At 44.5% G+C, this 19,660-nt stretch overlaps 1 protein-coding gene across 1 annotated transcript in view; it reads right to left on the bottom strand.

Annotated features, from left to right (window-relative positions):
- Positions 1-7,406: 7,406 nt before the first annotated feature.
- Positions 7,407-19,660, bottom strand: part of NUGGC (nuclear GTPase, germinal center associated) — a 38,103-nt gene continuing 25,849 nt past the window's right edge. The window contains exons 12-18 of the mRNA XM_036424091.2: positions 19,068-19,232; positions 17,242-17,399; positions 15,337-15,475; positions 13,988-14,096; positions 12,876-13,012; positions 10,359-10,449; positions 7,407-8,231 (exon numbers count right to left, since the gene is read on the bottom strand). Of these exons, the coding sequence (XP_036279984.2) occupies positions 8,092-8,231; positions 10,359-10,449; positions 12,876-13,012; positions 13,988-14,096; positions 15,337-15,475; positions 17,242-17,399; positions 19,068-19,232 (939 nt within the window). The 3' untranslated portion in view covers positions 7,407-8,091. The remainder of the gene's footprint in view (positions 8,232-10,358; positions 10,450-12,875; positions 13,013-13,987; positions 14,097-15,336; positions 15,476-17,241; positions 17,400-19,067; positions 19,233-19,660) is intronic.

Below are 19,660 nucleotides of genomic sequence, written 5' to 3'. Positions count from 1 at the left end.
GTATGCAGAGGTGTCTCCTGCATCGGGTGACTGGTTGGACACAATAACCTCTGATATCTCCTCCAAGTTTAAGAGAGCCTTTACATCAATAATTTCTCCACCTTAGGAAAAAAAAAGAAAAAAAAAAAGCTTATAACTGATTTCACAGCTTAGAGTGCTTTGGTTAGGGGAAAAAAGAACATTTCATGCATGCTTTTAATATTAAGAATAAAGAACAGGAAACATTATATTCAATAAATAAGTAATAGCAATAATAAAGCTATTTCAGCTACATACAATGCCAGAAAGAGAGAAAAGAAGAAAAAAAGAAAAAAGGTGAAAAGAAATTGAGAAAGAATTATGGAGATAAAATAGAAGACAATAAATGGAAAAAGAGAGGGAGCAGGAAAGAGGAGGGAGAGAAGAGAAGAGGAAGGGAAAGAATGAAGGAATCAGAGACTGTAAAGTGATATAATCTTTTTCTTCCTGAAGCATTAGATACATATCATGGCTAGTGCAGATGTAGATTTTACATTTATCAAAGATATGCATATATTTTAATAATCTTTAATAAGAGTCATATAGTTCTACAAAGCTTGTTATGAAAGCAATAACTTCCTAATCTCTCATACTCATATCCTACTTCTCATAGGCACTCATTTTCAACATTTTTACAGTTACCTTTTATATTTATGTCCACATTTCTAAATAATATGGTTATGTTGCTATTTCTTGATTTTTCCCCCCATTTGTTTTATGCATTAGCCATTCCAACTATGGAGAAAAGAATTAGCTGTATCTCCCACTTCATGCACATTCCTCCCCCATATCTTCCTAGTACAGCTATACCCACATCATGCTTTTGCTTTGATTATTTTTCAGTTTATCATGACTCTATACTCTTCGCAGCCAAGCATGCAGTATGTTTTCTTCTACAACATTCTGTTTTCCCTAGAGTTATTACTGGTCTTGTTTTTTTTTGTTTGTTTGTTTGTTTGTGTAGTTTTTCTTTATCGCTAATTCTTTTCCAATATCCCTACCCACTGCACCATTTGCACCCATCCTCTCTTAATATAGTCAAATATATCAGATATTCTATCAATTTCTATTTTTGTAGAGATCTCCCCCAGATTTTCTGATTTGCTTTATACTGGGTCGGTTGCTCTCTACATCAAGTTTATGCAAATTATGTACAGACTAGTATCTAGGTGCACAAAATTTGTGCACATTAAAAGGGAGACCCAGAGTCAAGTCCCCACCCACATGTGCCTCAAAATCGAGTGAGACCCAGACCCGGCCACCACTGCAGCCGCTGCCGCACCCCCCCCCCCCCCAGCCCTGGCAATTGGGCTAAATCCAGGCCCAGCCAGTCCCACCCTGTCAAGCCCCGCACAACAGATCTTCAGGCTGGGTGGGATATCTCCAGGGGGTTAAAGCCCAAGCATCCAGGTGCCGACATGCCAAGCACACACCCTCTGCCTCTCAGAGACCTGGCTGCTTCCCGGGCTCCTGTGGTGTTGACAACCAGGATTCAGTTTAGTACATTCAAGCATGCAGTCTCATATTACTAGCACAGCTTGGCCCACATTCAAACCCTGCACAGTCACTCCCAAGCTTCCCCTTCCAGGCACCAGGCCCTCTTGGGTCTCATCTTTTCTGATGGAAGGGGGAAGAGTACTTCTGTGGGAATCAGGGGGCCTGACATTGGTGGGCTATTGGAGGGCTATTGATCCCTCAAGCATACAGCAATTCTCTTAAAACTGCCAATGTACTCTACAGGGGAAGGAACTTTTGCAGGAACTCAACAGTTAAAGGAATATACATAGACAGAGAGGTGTGCCTGGTACCCCCAGGGCTGCTCCATTGTACAAATCCAGGAGGTACCATTCACGTTGTGTTTGCTGGGAGTTGCATCCTGGGAGCTGCATTGCACGGACACCAGCTGGTTCCTTCCTGTGTTGTCATCCAGTTTCTGAGTCATTTGGGACACAATGCTCTACCGCTCTGACAAACTTCAAGGTAGTCTCGCAGAACGTGAGAGCTGGAAGGACCTTTGAGTATAGCGACAACATTACTAACCTCATTTTGGAGATGAGAAGGCTGTGGCCCAAAGAGTGGAAATAACTTGTGTAGGCATCCCAGGAGGAAGGGGCAGGACCTGTAGCCAGTCTTTTTTTTTTTTTTAATTGACCTTTTAAAGAGAGGAAGGGAGAGAGAGAGGGAGAGTTAGAAACATTGATGAGAGAGAAACATTGATCAACTGCCTCCTGCACGCCCCCCACTGAGGATGTGCCAGCAACCAACGTACATGGCCTTGATCTGAATCGAATCTTGGTCCCTTGAGTCCCCAGGCCAATGCTCTATCCACTTTGCCAATCCGGCTAGGGCTGTAGCCAGAATCTTGATTTTATCTTTCCATCTGCTCCCCAAAGAATGGCCCATAGACCACTGGAAGCCTGCTGCAAGGGCAGCACCTCCAGCCCCAACCCCAGTCCTGCTGGATCAGAACCTGCCTTTCAACAAGACTTTCTGGTGACTTGCACGTGCACACGAGACTTCCAACCACTAGCCTTCACCACATCCAGGAAGAAACAACGGAGACCTCTACAGGTGCTCTTGTTTTGAGAATAACCAAAATTCCCTCCACTCTGAAGAGAAAAGGATTGATGATCCGGTAAGGGCAGGAAGGGCAGTGTGAAGATGTGTGCATTTTCAGAATCTAGTCACTGGAGAAGCTTCCCTCTCTAGGTAGATGGCCTTGGGGGAGACAATAAAGATTAAAAGCACACACGCTTGTGTGTGTTAATGACAAAAGGGAATGTGTTGTCTGTGCATTACCTGCTGCCGCCAAATAAATGAGGTGTTAGTATTGAAATACCGGACATCAGCATCTCAATGTCACAGAGGCGCTAATCAAAATAATTAGCACTGAATAGTCTAGTAAAAGAGTCTCAGATGTAAAGAAATGCATGCCTAAATAAAACCCTTCATTGTCATCAATTACTGCTACCCAATGTTGGCGTGCCCATCTGGGTTGAGTAGGAATGTTTAACTTGCCCTCATTTCTTTCTATGACACAGGTAGATCCATTGTTCCCACAATTCTACCAGGTTTTCTTCTTTTTTAAATATATGTTTATTGATTTCAGAGCAGAAGGGAGAGGAAGAGATAGAAACATCAACGATGAGAGAGAATCATTGGTTGGCTGCCTCCTGCATGCCCCACACCTCACACTGGGGATCAAGTCTGCAACCTGGGCATGTGCCCTGACCAGGAATTGAACCATGATCTCCTGGTTCATAGGTCGATGCTCAACTGCTGAACCATGATGGTGATGTCTATCAGGTTTTCAAAAACTTCTCTCTCCTACAGCTTTTGATTTGAGAGAGGTGGGGGAAGGAGAGAGGGAGTGAGAATATGGGAATCAATTGCCTTGGATTTTGTCTCCCTGGCGGTAGTCATCAGCTTTCCTCTTACCAGCTATGTGCAGTGTTTTGTTGTTGTTGTTTGTTTGTTTGTTTTGTTTTGTCTTCTAGCTGGAGGCAAAGTCTGCGTTTTCCTCCACATGATGCCAAAAGACAAAGATCCTGGTCACATAATTGGCCCTCTTTCCAGCAGCAATATCTCATATGCTTCTTCCAAGGAGGAAATAACTGAAAGAACTTTTATATAGACCATGCAGAAAGATTTTAAAATATTTAGAGCGGTTTTTTTTGTGTGTGTGTGTGTGTGTTTTTTATCATGAGGGTATCTAGAACACGGTCTTATCCAGATTTCATGGATCATCATCAATTTTCTCTCTGTTCCTAATCAGATTAAATGGTATGGTTGGAGAAAGGGGCGGGAGGCAATTGGATTATGACATAACTTAGACTGAAGACAAACTGGTGCAAATTCATACAGTTCTGGGTAATTCATCTGGAATGGGGAGAAATGTGAAAGAAACAGACAAACCGAGGGTCAGTTGATTGCACTAACTGTATGTACGTGGGATAATGCGTTCAGAGAACGTGAGGGGTCTCCTCCATCATCTCTGTGACATTGAGATGCTGATGTCGCAGTATTTTAATACTAACACCTTATTTATCTGGCGGCAGCAGTTAATGCACAGACAACACATTCCCTTTTGTCATTAACACACACAAGCGTGTGTGCTTTTAATCTTTATTGTTGAAAGTATTACATATGTCCCCTTTCTCCCTGCATTGACCCCTTCTAGCTCATCTCCGCCCCCGGCCTTCACTACCCCATTCTCTGTGCCCATGGGTTATGCATACATGCATACGAGTTCTTTGGTTAATTTCTTTCCACTCACCCCCGCCTTCCCTCTAAGACACTCAGTTTTTGTTTTTATTATTTGGGTGGTGTGCCGTCTAAAATGATCATTGCTCTGCTTTCTTTCTTTCTTTTTTTAATATTCTTTTTAAATTTAATTTTATATTTTATTGATTTTTTTACAGAGAGGAAGGGAGAGAGATAGAGAGCTAGAAACATCTATGAGAGAGAAACATCGACCAGTTGCCTCTTGCACGCACCCTACCAGGGATGTGCCCGCAACCAAGGTACATGCCCTTGTCTGGAATTGAACCCGGGACCTTTCAGTCCACAGACCGACACTCTACCACTGAGCCAAACCAGTTTTGGCTGCTCTGCTTTCTTAAGTAGACCTAATTGGCTAAATGTAATAGTTTTTTCCCCAATTTTTTAATTAAGGTAATATGTTTACATATTTTACCATTGGCCCCCACACCCCACTTCCATACATGCCCTCACCCCCCAGTGTTTTTAAAAAAATATATTTTATTGCTTTTTTTACAGAGAGGAAGAGAGAGAGATAGAGAGTTAGAAACATTGATGAGAGAGAGACATCAATCAGCTGCCTCTTGCACAACCCCAGCAACCAAGGTACATGCCATTGACCGGAATCGAACCTGGGACCTTTCAGTAGGCAGGCCAACGCTCTATCCACTGAGCCAAACCAGTTTCAGCCCCCAGTGTTTTGAGTCCATTGGTTGTGCTTATATGCATGCATACAAGTCCTTCGGTAGATCTCTTATCTCCCCCACTTCTCCCTAACCTTCCTTCTATAATTTGACAGTCTGTTTGATGCTTTACTGCCTCTGTATCTATCTTTTTGTTCATCAGTTTATAATGTTATTATCCACAAATGAGTGAGATTAAATGTAATAGCTTTAATGTATTAGAGCCGCCATTTATGACAGTTGTCATGTAAGTGTGGAGGGTACACCTGGACCCAGTCTCTGATGGAGTTGCCTGCCTAACTCTAGCCAGTCCTCCCTTTCCTGGAAGATAGCTCTGTTGTGACGTAGAAGCCGTGATGGTGTCCATGGGAACACAACACGAGACTCTTGCTCCTGACGTTAACCTCCTGAGAAACCTCCTGTGTGCCCCTGGATTCTGCCCTGGGTGTTGAAGGAGCTCCTTTCCTTCTGGCATCAGTCGGCCCTGCTCTCCCGAATCCATGTTAGCGTCAACCTGATGCCTCCAACCAGGGCTCAGAATCTACCCCAGCTTCTTCCCCGTTTGTTCTGCTCTGCAGCCCTGGGGCCTGCCTGACAGACCGCTCTGGGTTACATTCTTCAGGCAGTTACCGAACAGCCCCCCGCTGCCAGTGCCAGCTCTTACTAACCTTCTGTGCTTTGGCTGGAGTTAACGCCACTGCTCCTGAGAGCAACGGGGTAATTTCATTTGAGCAAAACAAAGATTTAGAGGAGAGAGTTATAAACCCAACAGGATGTTAGTCCACAGCCCTCCTTTGGCCTCTGGGTTATGTAGAAGTGTGTTGTTTACTTTCCAACTATTTGGAGATTTTCCAGATGTCTTTCTGTTATTGATGTCTAATTTAATTTCATTGTGGTCAGAGAATAGACGCTGTACGTTTTCAGTACTTGTACTGTTACGTGTTTTGTGGCTCAGGATATGGTCTGCCTTGGAAAATTTTCCAAGTACACCAGAAATGGATTTGTATGCAGATGCTCTACTAAGCGTTCTATCAATATTAGTTTACAAAGTTGGTTGGCATGTTGTTCAAGTCTTCGGTACCCTTTCTCTTCTTATACTAGCAATGATTGAGAAGGGGTGTTGAGTTTCCAAGTATTTTGGCTATTTCTCCTTTCAGTTCTATCAGCTTTTGCTTTGTGAATTTTGTGAAACTTTTTCTATTAAGGGCATAACTAGTATGATTGTCATGTCCTCTTGATGAATTAACTGTTCTATCAATGCAATGATTCTCTTTATCTCTGGAAAAATTCCTTGCTCTGAAGTTTGTCTGATATTAATACAGCATCTCTGGCTTTCTTTAGGTTAGAATTTACAAGTATATGTTTTCCATTCTTTCACTTCAAACCTACTGTGACTTTATATTTAAAGCAAATTTCTTTACAAACTCATAGATACAGATAAAAAATTATGGTCATGAGGTGGGAGGAAGTCTAGCAGGGAGGGATGAAAGAGGGAAAGGATAAAAGAAAAATTGGCCATTACAAAAAAAAAATTGTCACAAGGATGTAAAATATCTCAAGGAAAAGCATTTGTATGATTGCATTGTGAGTTACACTTGACATTTCTTTTCCCCACAACATTATTTTCACTTTAAATAACTATTGGCAGGTAAAATATGGTTAACCACACTTGATTATATGGTGGATATTTTCTCAAGAGTTAACGCAATGATCTGTACTTCAGAAAAAACAATTGACAATATTTGTTGCCAATCATAAGATAAGATCCTAGGGGGGAAAAATGGAATTTTGTAGAACTTGTATCCTCTATCATAAATTTGGCAGGTTCCCAAACCTTCAAGACCTTCCTGATAACATTGGTAGAGATTTTAACAAATGTGATTTTTTAAAACTATTATAAAGATAATATGTCAACATTTTGGAAGACCTGCTTGACTCAATGAAAAATATTTTCAAAATGACTAATGCCTGATGCCACCAAATCATGTAAAAGATACACTGAAAGCATGAGATAGAAACATATTTTAATAAGACAGAATATTTAAAGAATTCACCAATCATGGACATGGACAGCACTGCAGGGTGTAGGGGGATGTGTGATGTGGTATAGGGCATAGAGTCATGGAAAAAAAATTAAATCAAATTTTAAAAACAGTTCACAAATATGGTTTCAGATTCCACACTACAACTAACCTTTAAGAAACTACCACCTGTCAAGATGGTCATATTAAAGAATACCCAGTAATTATCTGAAAAGGCTATGAAAATGCTCTTCTGTACTCCCACTCTATATCTGCATGAGACCGTATTTTCTTTATATACAGCAACCAGAAAGATATATTGGTTGCTGTATATAAACTGAATGCAGAATCAGACAGAGTCCAGCTGTCTTCTATTAAGTCAGAGAATACAGAGACGCAAAAGTGTCAAATAATGACACTCTTCTCAATAAATTTATTTTGAAAGGTTTTTTTTTCTTTCATAAAACATGTTATTTATATTAACATATAATAGATTTCTTATTGTTACTTTCAAATAGATCAGTAAATAATTATTTACAGTTTTGGTCACTTTTAATGTTGACTACAGTGAGGATAGGTATAACTCACATAAATTATCATCATTTTTAAGAGCACAGGATCCTGAGATCAAAATGTGTCAGAGGCCCCAACTCTCATTAATACTCCTGAGAGGTCTCTTGTCTGGCTGACTCTCAAACCCATGTTGTTTCCACAGCACAGTGTTGCCTCTTTACCCAAAAGTCTCATCAGCATTAAAACGGTCAATACATTTGAGTCCCCCAAAACTTTATTTTGCAATGGTTTTACCCATAATGTTTACATTTTTCTGTGTTTCGATATTTTTTCTTTGGTGAAACACAAGTTTCTTGTCCCTAAAGCTTTAGAACCCCACTAAGGAGTTAAGACGACTCTTTGGCTATGGAATCAACGTGAGATGGTGTTGCTCCGTCATCCACTTCTGCCACAAGTAACAATCTACTGGGTTTTATAGTGCATCCAAAACCCAAACAGCTGGGAGATGGTTTTTATTAGATTTTACAAAAACAGAAGTAATTCTCATCGTTTGGCTCCAGGGTTATTTCTCATCCACTTGGTGCCAAGAATTAAATTCATGTTCTGGGGGGGCCGGCTTTGCTGGGGGACATTCTCAGGAGGAAGTCTTGCATGCCTCTGCGAAGCGCTGCGTTCTCAGCCACCTCCCTCAGGCTCCTGTGTAGCTTTTCCATCTCCTTGTACTCACTCTTGACGTCTGCGGAGGAGCAGAAAGCACATGGCGGGAGTTAGCGTCCTTTCCAGAAACGTCTCCAGCAAACAGATCCCCTAAGAATCATCTTATGACCTGAGTCACTTGTCCCAGAATGTGAGGGTCTGGGTTAAAGCTTGAAGATCAGATCGTCCAATAGATTCGGGTGTTTGTTTGTTTGTTTGTTTTGTACAAATAACCTGACCAAACTTAGCATTCTTGCTCCTACCATAAGGCTTATCTCAGCATAGGGCCGCTGTCAAATAACCAAACCTGCCCAGAAAATGGGTCTGGGCCGGCACTGAGGCTGGGGCCTCCCAGGAGCTCAGTGGCAGGAGGCGCCGTGCCCCCCACATGCTAAACTTCCCCGAGGTCTTGTGCGGCCCTCCTCTCCGCCCCGGCCCTCCCCACAGCGGTCCCCAGGCTAAGCGAATTGGCTCTCTATGCTGTGAACTTGTCGATGTTTCTCTCTCATCAACGTTTCTAGCTCTCTATCCCTCTTCCTTCCTCTCTGTAAAAAATCAATAAAATATATGAAAGAAAGAAAGAAAGAAAGAAAGAAAGAAAGAAAGAAAGAAAGAAAGAAAGAAAGAAGACACAGTTGGCCCCAGCCTGGGTGGCTGAGGTGGTTGGAGCATCATCCTGTACACCAAAAGGTTGTGGGTTTGATTCCTGGTCAGGGCATATATCTAGGTTGCAGGTTCGATCCCTGGTCGAGGTGTGTACAGGAGACAACTGACCAATGTTTCTCACATCATTGTTTCTCTCTCTCTCTCTCTCTCTCTCTCTCTCTCTCTCTCTCTCTCTCTCTCTCTTTCATCAATAAGAAAAACATATCCTTGGGTGAGGATTTTTTTAAAAAGACGCAATTGGATGAGTATAATCTTAAAACTGGTCTTTGTGAAGGCCTGGACAGAGGGTCATGAGAGAGGACAGTTAACCACATGGTGAGGGTGCTGTGTCTCCTTCCTGAGAGAACATTCAGAGCAGGACAGATGTTTAGCTGTAGCAGTTGTGGCTTTTTCTTTGGAAATAGCTCTGACCACTCTCACCCTGACAGGCTCAATGACACACAGCAGTGGCATCCAGCAGGCAACTGTGCACATGGTTTCAAGTGTAAAAGGCACAACATAGACAGATTGCCATCCCTGTCCCCCAGTTCCTTTCCTTAAAGCTAACCAGTGTGACCAGTTTCTTGTGTATCCTGTGGGGATTTTTTATGCATGAACATATGTGCTGCCTTTCTCTCTCTCACAAATGGCAATACACTACACACATTTTTCTTACTTTGCTTTCCCACTTTACAATATATTTTGGAGATCGTTTCATGCTGCTACTATCCTCACTAATAAAAGCCCAAGTGGTCGGCATGCCGTGACACCCTCACACCACCACAAGATGGCTGTGTGCACAGCGGAGGTGGGGACTGGCAGCTGCTCTGCATGGTGAGGCCTGAGGGTCCTTCAGCTCCACATGGCGAGGAGGCGGCGAGGCCCCCGGCTCTGGCCTACCTCTTTTGGTCAATCCATCAAGGAGCCCTGGATGGGTGGGCGGGGCCTACCTCTTTGGGGCAATTGATCTCGGGGCTCCTGCACTGTTGAGAGGGCACAGGCCAGGCTGGGGAACTCCCCCACCCTCCTGAGTGCATGCATTTCGTGTATTGGGCCCCTAATACTATATAAAGCTACTTGATTCTTTGTAAGAATTTCAAACCACGGTACCAAGTTACCGTAACCAGTGCTCTGCTGATAGATAGTTGAGTTCTTCCCATGTTTGATATCATAAGTTATGGATTTGAATCTGCCCCTTTCCAGCTATGGATCCTTGGGCACATTATCTCATCTGAGTCTCTGCTTCTGCATCTGCAAAATGAAGCAATAACATCTATCTCCAAGGGCTACTGTGAGGATTCGATGAGATGTGGAGCACAAAACCCAGGGATGGTGCTTGGTCTCAGTGGGGTCCTCAGCAAAAGGTGGGGCGGTCATAGTTGTCTTAATCATCTCTTTTCCTTCCCCTGGAATTTTTTCCTAACTTAATTTATTTAAATCCAGGAAAGAGCCACCACACTTGGGGGTAGGGGGAAGTGTCTGCAAGGCCATCATCCTTTCTGCAAAGATTTTATGTATTTACCTGCAAGCTCCTTGTAGAGGCCATCCCCCTGGGATGAAGCAAGGGTCAGCATAGTGGCGATACTGCCCTTCACCTTCTCCGTGATCCCATGCTGCACAACAAAGGATGGTCCTTCTGTTAGGATGGTACAGCCCACAGGAAAGGGAATCTTAGGAAAGGGGGTCCCTCCCATTCCCCCAATCAGAGTGGGCAGAGTGGGGCTGCCAAAGTCAAAGTCAGGTCCAAGGTGGGCCTGGAGTCATCGGGGCAACATTCCTGTGGGGTCCCACCTGTCTCAGCACCTCCTTTCCAGATTCCTGAGGGACTAGCCCTCTGGTGCTGGTGGACGGAATCAGGACCTACTGAGGCTGCATGGGAGTGTGGGAGAGATCACAGCATCCGAAGAGATGGATGCTGGTACCACCATGGTACCACCATGGTACCACCATTCTATCACGCATTTGGTCACTGGGCGCATGTTTATTGAGTATCCGCTTTGTGCGAGACACCATAGCTGGCAATCCTGATTTTTCTTCCCACATTTTTGACAAATTTCTTCTTGCTCCTCCCAGACCTTCTGTCACCTAAAACCATGTTCCCTTTCTAACCAGCTCTGGCCTCACTTTGAAAAATACCTGATTTCTCTCCCCTAGTCTGACAAAGCCTAGTTTTGAACCTGGGTCTTCTGATTCCAAGTCTTATGCTTTTCTCTTCAACATACCGGGCCTAAACTCCAAGCTCCAGCATCAACTCTAGCTCTGAGCCTTAGTTAGTAACTGGGTGTCAGCTTCCTTGTCCCTAAGGTCAGGGAATGGGAACGCTCTGTGGTCTTGCCCTAGTTCAACTTCCTACACTGAACATCATGTAAGATACATTTTTATATGGTCAATGTACTGATTTTTTTAGTGGAATTGTTTTCTTGGGCACCTGAAGGGCCGATTTCTATATACCCAGCGAGGACTGGATAGTGTAGAGTCTGGCCAATTGCTGCAGATTGTGATATATGTTAAATGACAGAAAGCAAATTGCTACTGGTAAACTAGAAACCCCTTAGCTCTTCCAAGAGAAAGCTCATGTTTTGTAGTGTGGGTACCTGTGCCTTCTTAAACTGCAGTGGGGTAGGGGCAGAAGCTGGTTGGAGATGTTTTAGGAAGTTGGTTGGTCCAGAGGTGGACCCACAGAGCAAGTAGCTAGGCTCCTCAGGAGGTTAGGAGAGGGTCAGTGAAGCCTGGACTGTGGAAACTCACAGGGCCAGAGGCCAACAGTGGCTTGGACTAAAAGAAAGAATTTATATGACTTGTGGCGGGGTGGCGAGCTGAGACAAGATGGTCCAAGTGGGCTTGACAGCAGCACTTAGGTTTGAGGAAACTGCTAGGAACTGACTTCCAAGACAGGCAGAAGCAGCCGAAGCCGGTTTGGCTCAGTGGATAGAGCATCGACTTGCGAACTAAAAGGTCCCAGGTTTGATTCCAGTCAAGGGCATGTACCTTGGATGTGGGTACATCCCCAGTAGGGTGTGTGCAGGAGGCAGCTGAATTGATGTTTCTCTCTCATTGATGTTTCTAACTCTCTATCCCTCTCCCTTTTTCTCTGTAAAAAAGTCAATAAAACATATATATAAAAAATGACAGAAGTAAACCTAAATCTATGCTGAGCTCTGTACATGGCTGATTGACATTTATTTATTGATGTTTTATGTAGATAAGACACTTCCCTCATTTAAAAAAAAAAATCCATGTTGAGATTATGCTCTTGTTGGAGATGCTGGAGCCTGGTTCCCTGCTCCTAAATCCTAGTTCTGAAACTTTCTAGCTCTGTGGCCTGAGTTATACCTCCCTGCCTCAGTTTTCTTATCCACAAAATGGGAGCAATAATAGTACAGTCATCTCTCAGTATCACAGAGGATTGGTTCCAGGATTCCATCACAGAAACCAAAATCAGAGGATGTTCCAATCTCTCATACGAAATGGTGTAGTGTTTGCATGTAGGGGACAGCAGGGTACATCTGCACATCACTTTACTCACCCAGATTGAGTGTGATGCTCGGTGTATGGCGAACTCAAGTTTTGCTTTTTGGGACTTTTTGGGATTTCCCCCCCCCTCCCGACTATTTTCAGTCTGTGTGGGATGTGACACCTGTGGATATGGAGGACCGACTGACCCTGCCTCACAGACTTGCTGGGGATGAGACGAGCTAATGCACAGGAAGGCTCAGGAGCCCATCTAGAGACTGCAGTTCTCCTGCTCACGTGTGAAAGGGGAAAGATGCAGGAGAAGGCTGGAGGGGCCACATCGCTGAAGTCACAGCCCCAGAGAGGAAACTGACTCCATCACAGGGTGGCGGTGAAGGGAGAATGCCCAGCGCCAGCTGGCCTCCTCTCCCAGCACCATGGGCACTGGCTGGACCCACTTCGCTCAAGACATTGGACTCTACATGGGCCCAAATGACCACCACTCTCCCATCTCCTGTGCTGGCTTCCTCCACCCACCAGGAGCCTCTTTGGGACTGGGATGCAGGCTGTGGGTTGGAATCAATACCTTCAGCTGCTGAAACTGGTGCTGCATCCTTTCTTGAGCCCTTTCAAACATGCCCTCCGCCACCTGCCGGTCCACCCCTCTTCGGATGACATCTTTCATCCTCTCACACGCTTTTTTGCCAGTGATCTGGGCTGCCTCTGGCAAAAACGAGAGTCACTGTTACACCACAGCAAGGGCTTGTGCAGAAACCATTAGCATCAGAAATAAAGACAAGCAAAAAAACAAAACACAGATGTATAGAGGTACATATACATATATATACACATACAGATGCATGCACATATATATTTATGTAGGTAGTACCATTTTCTACACAGTGGAAATAGTTTAATATTATAACATGATACAAAAATTAACACTCTTAATATTTAGAGAGCGATCATTCAGAAAATCGAATGAGTGAATTAAGCAGAAGCTTACAAAATTCCAACCCCTGGCCTACCCAAGAAAATAATGGGGCCACCAAAATGAGAAGATATCAAGTAAGTTTACAAATACTTTAAAAAAAATAATAAGAATGACAGCTGGGTGGTGGATTTTATAGTTTAACTAGAGGCCCAGTGCATGAAATATATGCACTCAGGGTGGCATCTCTCAGCCCAGCCTGTGTCCTCTCACAGTCCAGGAGCCCTCCGGGGGACATCCGACTGAAGGCTTAGCCCTGCCATGGAGGTGGGAGAGGCTCCTGCCACCTTGGCTGCACTCACCAGCCTGTGAGCCTGGCTTCTGGCTGAGCAGGGGCTCCCCAAGTGGGAACACACTGCATTGAGTGTCTGCCCCCAGGTGGTCAGTGCGCATCATAGTAACCAGTGGTTCTGCTGTTTGATCAATTTGCATATTAGCCTTTTGTTATACAGGAGTAGCTGTGATGCAGCACAGAGAGAAGCAAGGTGTGTAGGCAAAGGAAGGACAGAGGAAACTGGCAACAGAGAAAAAATGGTTCAACAACTACCTCTCCCCAAAACTTGCAATTGTTCAGATTGTTTGGTCTCAGTTTGTAGACCAAGGGTGTCAGGGGGACGTAGGTCTTAGGAGGCTTTGAGAGAAGCAGCAGAAAAGGATGCTGTGCGGACAGAGGGAGGGAGCAGACCTGCTGCCCTCCGGAGCCCCACCTTCATAGCAGGGCTTCAGGTCGTTCTGAACAGAGCTCGTGAGAGACTCATAGATCCTCCTCTTCTTCCGGAGGATGTGGCCCTCCAGGCTCCCCAGGATGGCGCTTATCTGAGAATCCACACGAACAAAAGGCCATTTGTGACAATTCCTCCAACAGACACAGGTCAGGCGTTCCTGCCTATAGCCACCATTTCCCTCTGCCTTGTGGTTCAGGTGGCTCCCCACAGCTAGGCTGTGCCCTCCCCATGTCCTCCCCACAGCTAGACTGTGAGCCTCTCATAGGCAGGAACTGTGTCTTCAGCATCTTTACATCCCAAAGAGCTTCCCACAGTGCCTGCACCTATAGACATCCCATTAAATATTTGCTGAGTTGAGCTCTGGCGCATGTGAGATGCTGAAACTGGACCTTTTGGGGGGATAGTGGGGGAGGAATAATTTCTCTAGTGTTGCCATGGGATTCGGGCTGGGATGTGCTGTGGACTGAATATGGTGTGCATGGCACCTCCTGCCACTGAGCTCTTGTGCCCCCCCTTCCCCTTCAATTCATATATTGGAATCCCGCCCGGCAATGTGGGGGCAGTAGGTGATGGCCCTTTAAGTGGAAATGAGGTCACGGGGGGAGGAGGGGCTCTCGTGATTGGGATTACTCCCCTATAAAAGAGGTCCTAGTGTGCTCCCTCGCCCCTCTGCCATGTGGGGGTACAGGGAGAAGACAGCCATCCCTGGGCCAGGAAGCAAGTCCAACCAGATATCAAGTCTGCTTGCGCCTAGACCTGGACTTCCAGCGCCCGGAGCCGTGAGAAATGCATTTCTGTTGTTGGCAAGCCACCCAGTTTATGGTATTTTGTGAGAGCAGCACAGAAGGACTAAGGCAGCCTTGAAGAATACGGGTCACAGGCAAAAGCCTTGAGTACTCGGAACTAGAAAACGATCTGCAAAAATATGATACTTTATGCTTCACTGCTTTGGATGATACTTCGTGACATTGGCAGAAATGATAGGAAGGTTCCTGAAAGCATCACAAATGGATTCCAATTTTTGTACATCTAAGGAGCCTTTGAAGATTCTTCCTGGATGCAGAATCTACTGTACAACGTTGGCGGTTACTCTCTGCTCCAGTGGGAGGAAGCTGGCCTGGTGTCCGCCTCCACGGCTGAGTCAGGACTGCTGCTGCCCCCCTACACACACACCCATCCCTGCTGTGCATGTCACAGCTCCTGCTATGAGTTCCCTGGACCCTGGACGCTGCAGAGGAACTGGTCTGGAGAGACAGGCAGCATCCCAAAGCCTGTTGGGAAGAAACCCACCACCCAACCTCATGCCTCTCTTCCCAATCTACCAGTCTTACCTCCTGGATCAGGAAACTTTTCTTGTAGCTATCATATTTCCAGCCATTTCTTATCCCAATTTCCGTCATCTTCTCCTGGAGAGAGTGCTTAAAAGCATCTATGTGAGGCATCAAAGCTGAGCCGGTGGGCGTTCCAGTCCTACGGAAGAAAGCAACGTAGTATGTGAGAGACGTCAATGGCCATTGTGAGGCTACAACCAAGAGGAAACCAGCTGGTATCCTTTTATTCATTTTGAGAGAAGGAGGACAAGAAAGGACTTGTATCACATTCCTGTCGCATGTCGGGCATTGTGCTGCACCAGGCCCTTGACAACAAACCCTACGAAATCAGTGCAACGATGCCCATTTTACAGATGGGAAAACGGAGGTTCGGAGAAGATTGCTGATGGGATCAAGGCCACACAGCTAGTAAGTGGCAGATTGAGGCTTTAGACATATCTGTTTAATCTCAACACTCAGGCTTTCCATTGCCTAGCTGTTTCCACTTGAAAGGATGGGATCGTACCTCCGGAGACAGGTAAGGGTTAGGAAAACGAAAAGAAGGAGGGGCTATTCACCATATGCACAAGAGAGTGAAGGCAGCTTCAGCGCATCCCAGGACTAAGAAGCAGCAGGTGTAGAAGAGAGGGTATAGGCTTGAAATCCTATCTCTTACCTCATGAGCTGGGTGAAGCTCAGTTTTGTTCACTAGTAAAAAGGCAGAAATCACCCAGCCAGTGTTGCTCAGTGGTTAAGAGTCGACCTATGAACCAGGAGGTCATGGTTCAATTCCTGGTCAGGGCACATGCCTGGGTTGCAGGTTCAGTCCCCGGTATGGGGTGTGTAGGAGGCAGCCAATCAATGATTCTCTCTCATCAATATTTCTCTCTCTCCCTCCCTCCCTAACCCTACTCTATCTGAAATCGATGCAAATCTATTTAAAAAGAAAAAGACAGAGGGTTATTGGGAGAATGCAACAATATAATGTACCCTCCAGAGAGTAGTTGGGAGGATGCGATGATGTAACACACCCAAAATACTTAGCATGCTTCCTGGTACATTTCTGTGGCTCTCTGCTCCCCTCTAAGCTGGCTAAAGCAGAGGACCGATACTGGGCCACAGCTCGGGGCGAGTTCAGAAAGGCCAGTTGGAGGCAAGTGGAATGTCTTGAATGCCATCCTAAGGAATTTGGTGGGGTGGATATACAAGAAATGGTATGATCCCAAAAGAGTTCAAAGGAAGGTGGGGGTGGAGAAGGGGGCACTGACTTAAGAATCAAGGGAAGGTGGAATGGTTCAAGCAGGTGGTGAACCTGATGATATGCTAGAGGCAATGGAAGAAGGCTGGGGACAGGTTGGAAATTTAGGAAATGATGTTTCTGTTGATGGAGAGAAAGATTGACCATCAAGGAAAAATGGAAGGAGGGGACATGTGAAGGCACACCCCCCTCCCATGCCACCTTTGGGAGCATGCAGTATGGGAGCAAACAGAGTCACTTTCTCTCTCTCTCTCTCTCTCTCTCTCTCTCTCTCTCTCTCTCTCTCTCTCTCTCCATTCAGGGAAATTTATGAAGGCCATGTGTTTGCTTAACTCCACGCTCTCCAACCAAAATACCCTATCCTGGGCTTGGATCCATTAGAAAGTTTATCCCCTGCTGCATGTATGAGATATTTGAAAAAATAATGGGAATCATAACATTAGTCTGAAGGCAACATCTCCATCTGCACTCCAGGTCACCATGGGAAATTTTTAAGTAAAGCAAACCAAGAAGGCTTTTGTGTTCGGCCAAGGAGTAAGCTTTCCTCCTCAAGTTGCAAGCTACTCTTTGCACTTCCAAATCCAAAGTACAAATTCTTAAAGATGAGACGCTGGCCCAACATTCTTCAGCTGTTTGCTCACCAAGGAACACGAGGAAAGATCTTTTACCTAAAAATGCCTCCAAACACAGGATCAATCTGGTCATAGATGGGCTGAGTGATGGCTTCATTCAGATCTATTCGTGCCAGAGTCCTGGAGGCATAGATGCCGTTTTTCAGGCAAACGGCTTTCAGGGTCTGGTGGAAACCCTGGTTTCCTCTACTCCTCTAGGTAAATAAACAACAAGTTAGTAGAGTTAGTGGGCATTAGCTGGACAAGCACAGGATCAGAATTGCATTACCAAGAATCACACTAGCACCAAGTAATCTTTTAACTTATTCCTACACTAGAGAGAGAGAGGGTGGCCGTCGTGTCTAAAGTCGGTGGGGTGCCCTGTCCGGGGTTCCCAATGCGCCCTGTGCTCACTTTGCCCATGGCTCCTCTCACACAGTGTTGCATTTGTCTGTTTACTCATTCGGCTCCTCAACTGGACCGTTGAGATCAGGCACAGTGTGTCTCCTCCAGTACCCGGATGTCCTTGCCATCTGGCAAGGGCATCAGGAGTGCTTGGTAAATATTTGTTAAATGAGCAGTTATTGAATGGAAATGTGCTACGAACCTACTGGGAGTATCTGTTTCATATTTTTGCAAGTATAGTCCAAGATTTTTTTTATACTTTTTGTTAAATATTTAATGAAATGCAATTTGATTTATGTATCGTTGTAATATTTTCTCCCCCCCCCAGAAAAATAAGTTCACAAATCAGAGGGGAAAATATCATGAAGCTAGAGTTATGAGAGACATGGATAAATTTTAGCCAGGTGGTGATTCTTAATAAAGTCAATAAAAACACATTAACACTGCCCTGGGCGGGTAGCTCGGCTGGTTGGAAGGTCATCCCTTATACCAAAAGGTTGTGGGTTTGATTCCTAGTCAGGGCACATGTCTAGGTTTTTGGTTCAGTCCCTAGGCAGGGCATGCATAGGAGGCAACCAATCCCTGTTGCTTTCTCAAATTGGTGTTGCCCCCTCTCTCTTTCCCTTACCTTCCTCTCTTTCTAAAAATCAATAAAAGCCTGTCTCAGATGAAGGATCTTAAATAATAATAATACATTTTCACTAACCAAAATTTCAGTAGTGGGCTTTGGATCATTAATCAATGATATATGTTTTAAGGCCATAGTTGGCAAACTGTGGCTCGTGAGCCACATGCAGCTCTTTGGCCCCTTGAGTGTGGCTCTTCCACAAAATACCACAGCCTGGGCGAATCTATTTTGAAGAAGTGGTGTAAGAAGAAGTTTAGATTTTAAAAATTTGGCTCTCAAAAGAAAGTTCAATCATTTATATTTTGCTCATTTGACTAATGAGTTTGCCAGCCACTGTTTTAAGGGAATATCTTTCAAGTGAATGGCTGTATAGCATGATACAACTGGTATCATTCTAACCATCTATCTATATCTCTATCTATCTATCTATCTATCTATCTTACTAGTCTTTCCTTTCCAATTAATGCTATAATATGAGCATTTCCTTAATTCATTGTATATGCTTTGAAAATATTTTAATAACCACACAATACATCCTATAGACATATCATAGTTCATTTTACTGCTCTCTTGTTATTAGACATTTGGTTATTTTGCTATGTTACATAATGTAAGCATATAAATATTTGCCCAAATTTCTGATCACAAAGGAAAGTTGCTATCAAATAGGAACACCTAGGGTATGTTGATAGTCACAGAGAAAGAAGGTGATGAGAGAGGTATTCTTCAATACCTTTCATTCCTATAGATCTGAGTATACATTTTCTGCAGGTGACTACCAACTCCTGACCTTGGGGACCAGGCAGACTTCACCAAACATCACAGGTTTTCCCTGGAAAGGGTCACTTACCACCAGACATGCCCCGAGGATCCGTCGATAGGAAGCCCTGGCATTTCTGACCCCTTCTTGCAGAGGCTGGACTATGTGGGCAAAGCACTGGTCAATGGCCTTCTCCAGCAGCTGTATTTTCTCTTCCACAAATCTCCGCAGGCCACTCATGTGCAAGTGTTCGTTCTAGGGACAGGGTCATAGAAGAAGCATGAGGCCACCCCCACCCTCAAGGCCACCCCCGCTTTCTCCTCAAACTTTGCTTCCTTTAAGCAAGATTTGGCTGAGCAAATCACCCACAGTTGACTTCTCCTTATCACTTGTAGTATTAAGTGAAAAGGGAAGACTAATAAGATAGATAGATAGATAGATAGATAGATAGATAGAATGATGCCAGTTGTATCATGCTACACAGCCATTCACTTGAAAGATATTCCCTTAAAACTTATATCATTGAATAATGATCCCAAAGCCCACTACTGAAATTTTGGTTAGTGCAAATGTATTATTATTAAGATCCTCATCCGAGATAGGTTTTTATTGGTTTTTAGAAAGAGAGGAAGGGAGAGAGAGAGAGAGAGAAAGAAATGAACATCCTTTAGCTTTGAGGGACC

The sequence above is a fragment of the Pipistrellus kuhlii genome, unplaced genomic scaffold (assembly GCF_014108245.1).
Source record: "Pipistrellus kuhlii isolate mPipKuh1 unplaced genomic scaffold, mPipKuh1.p scaffold_m20_p_8, whole genome shotgun sequence".
In the NCBI taxonomy this organism is placed as follows: domain Eukaryota; kingdom Metazoa; phylum Chordata; class Mammalia; order Chiroptera; family Vespertilionidae; genus Pipistrellus; species Pipistrellus kuhlii.
Note: the sequence above shows the minus strand (reverse complement) of the source record. Positions and strands in the feature narration are given on the sequence as shown.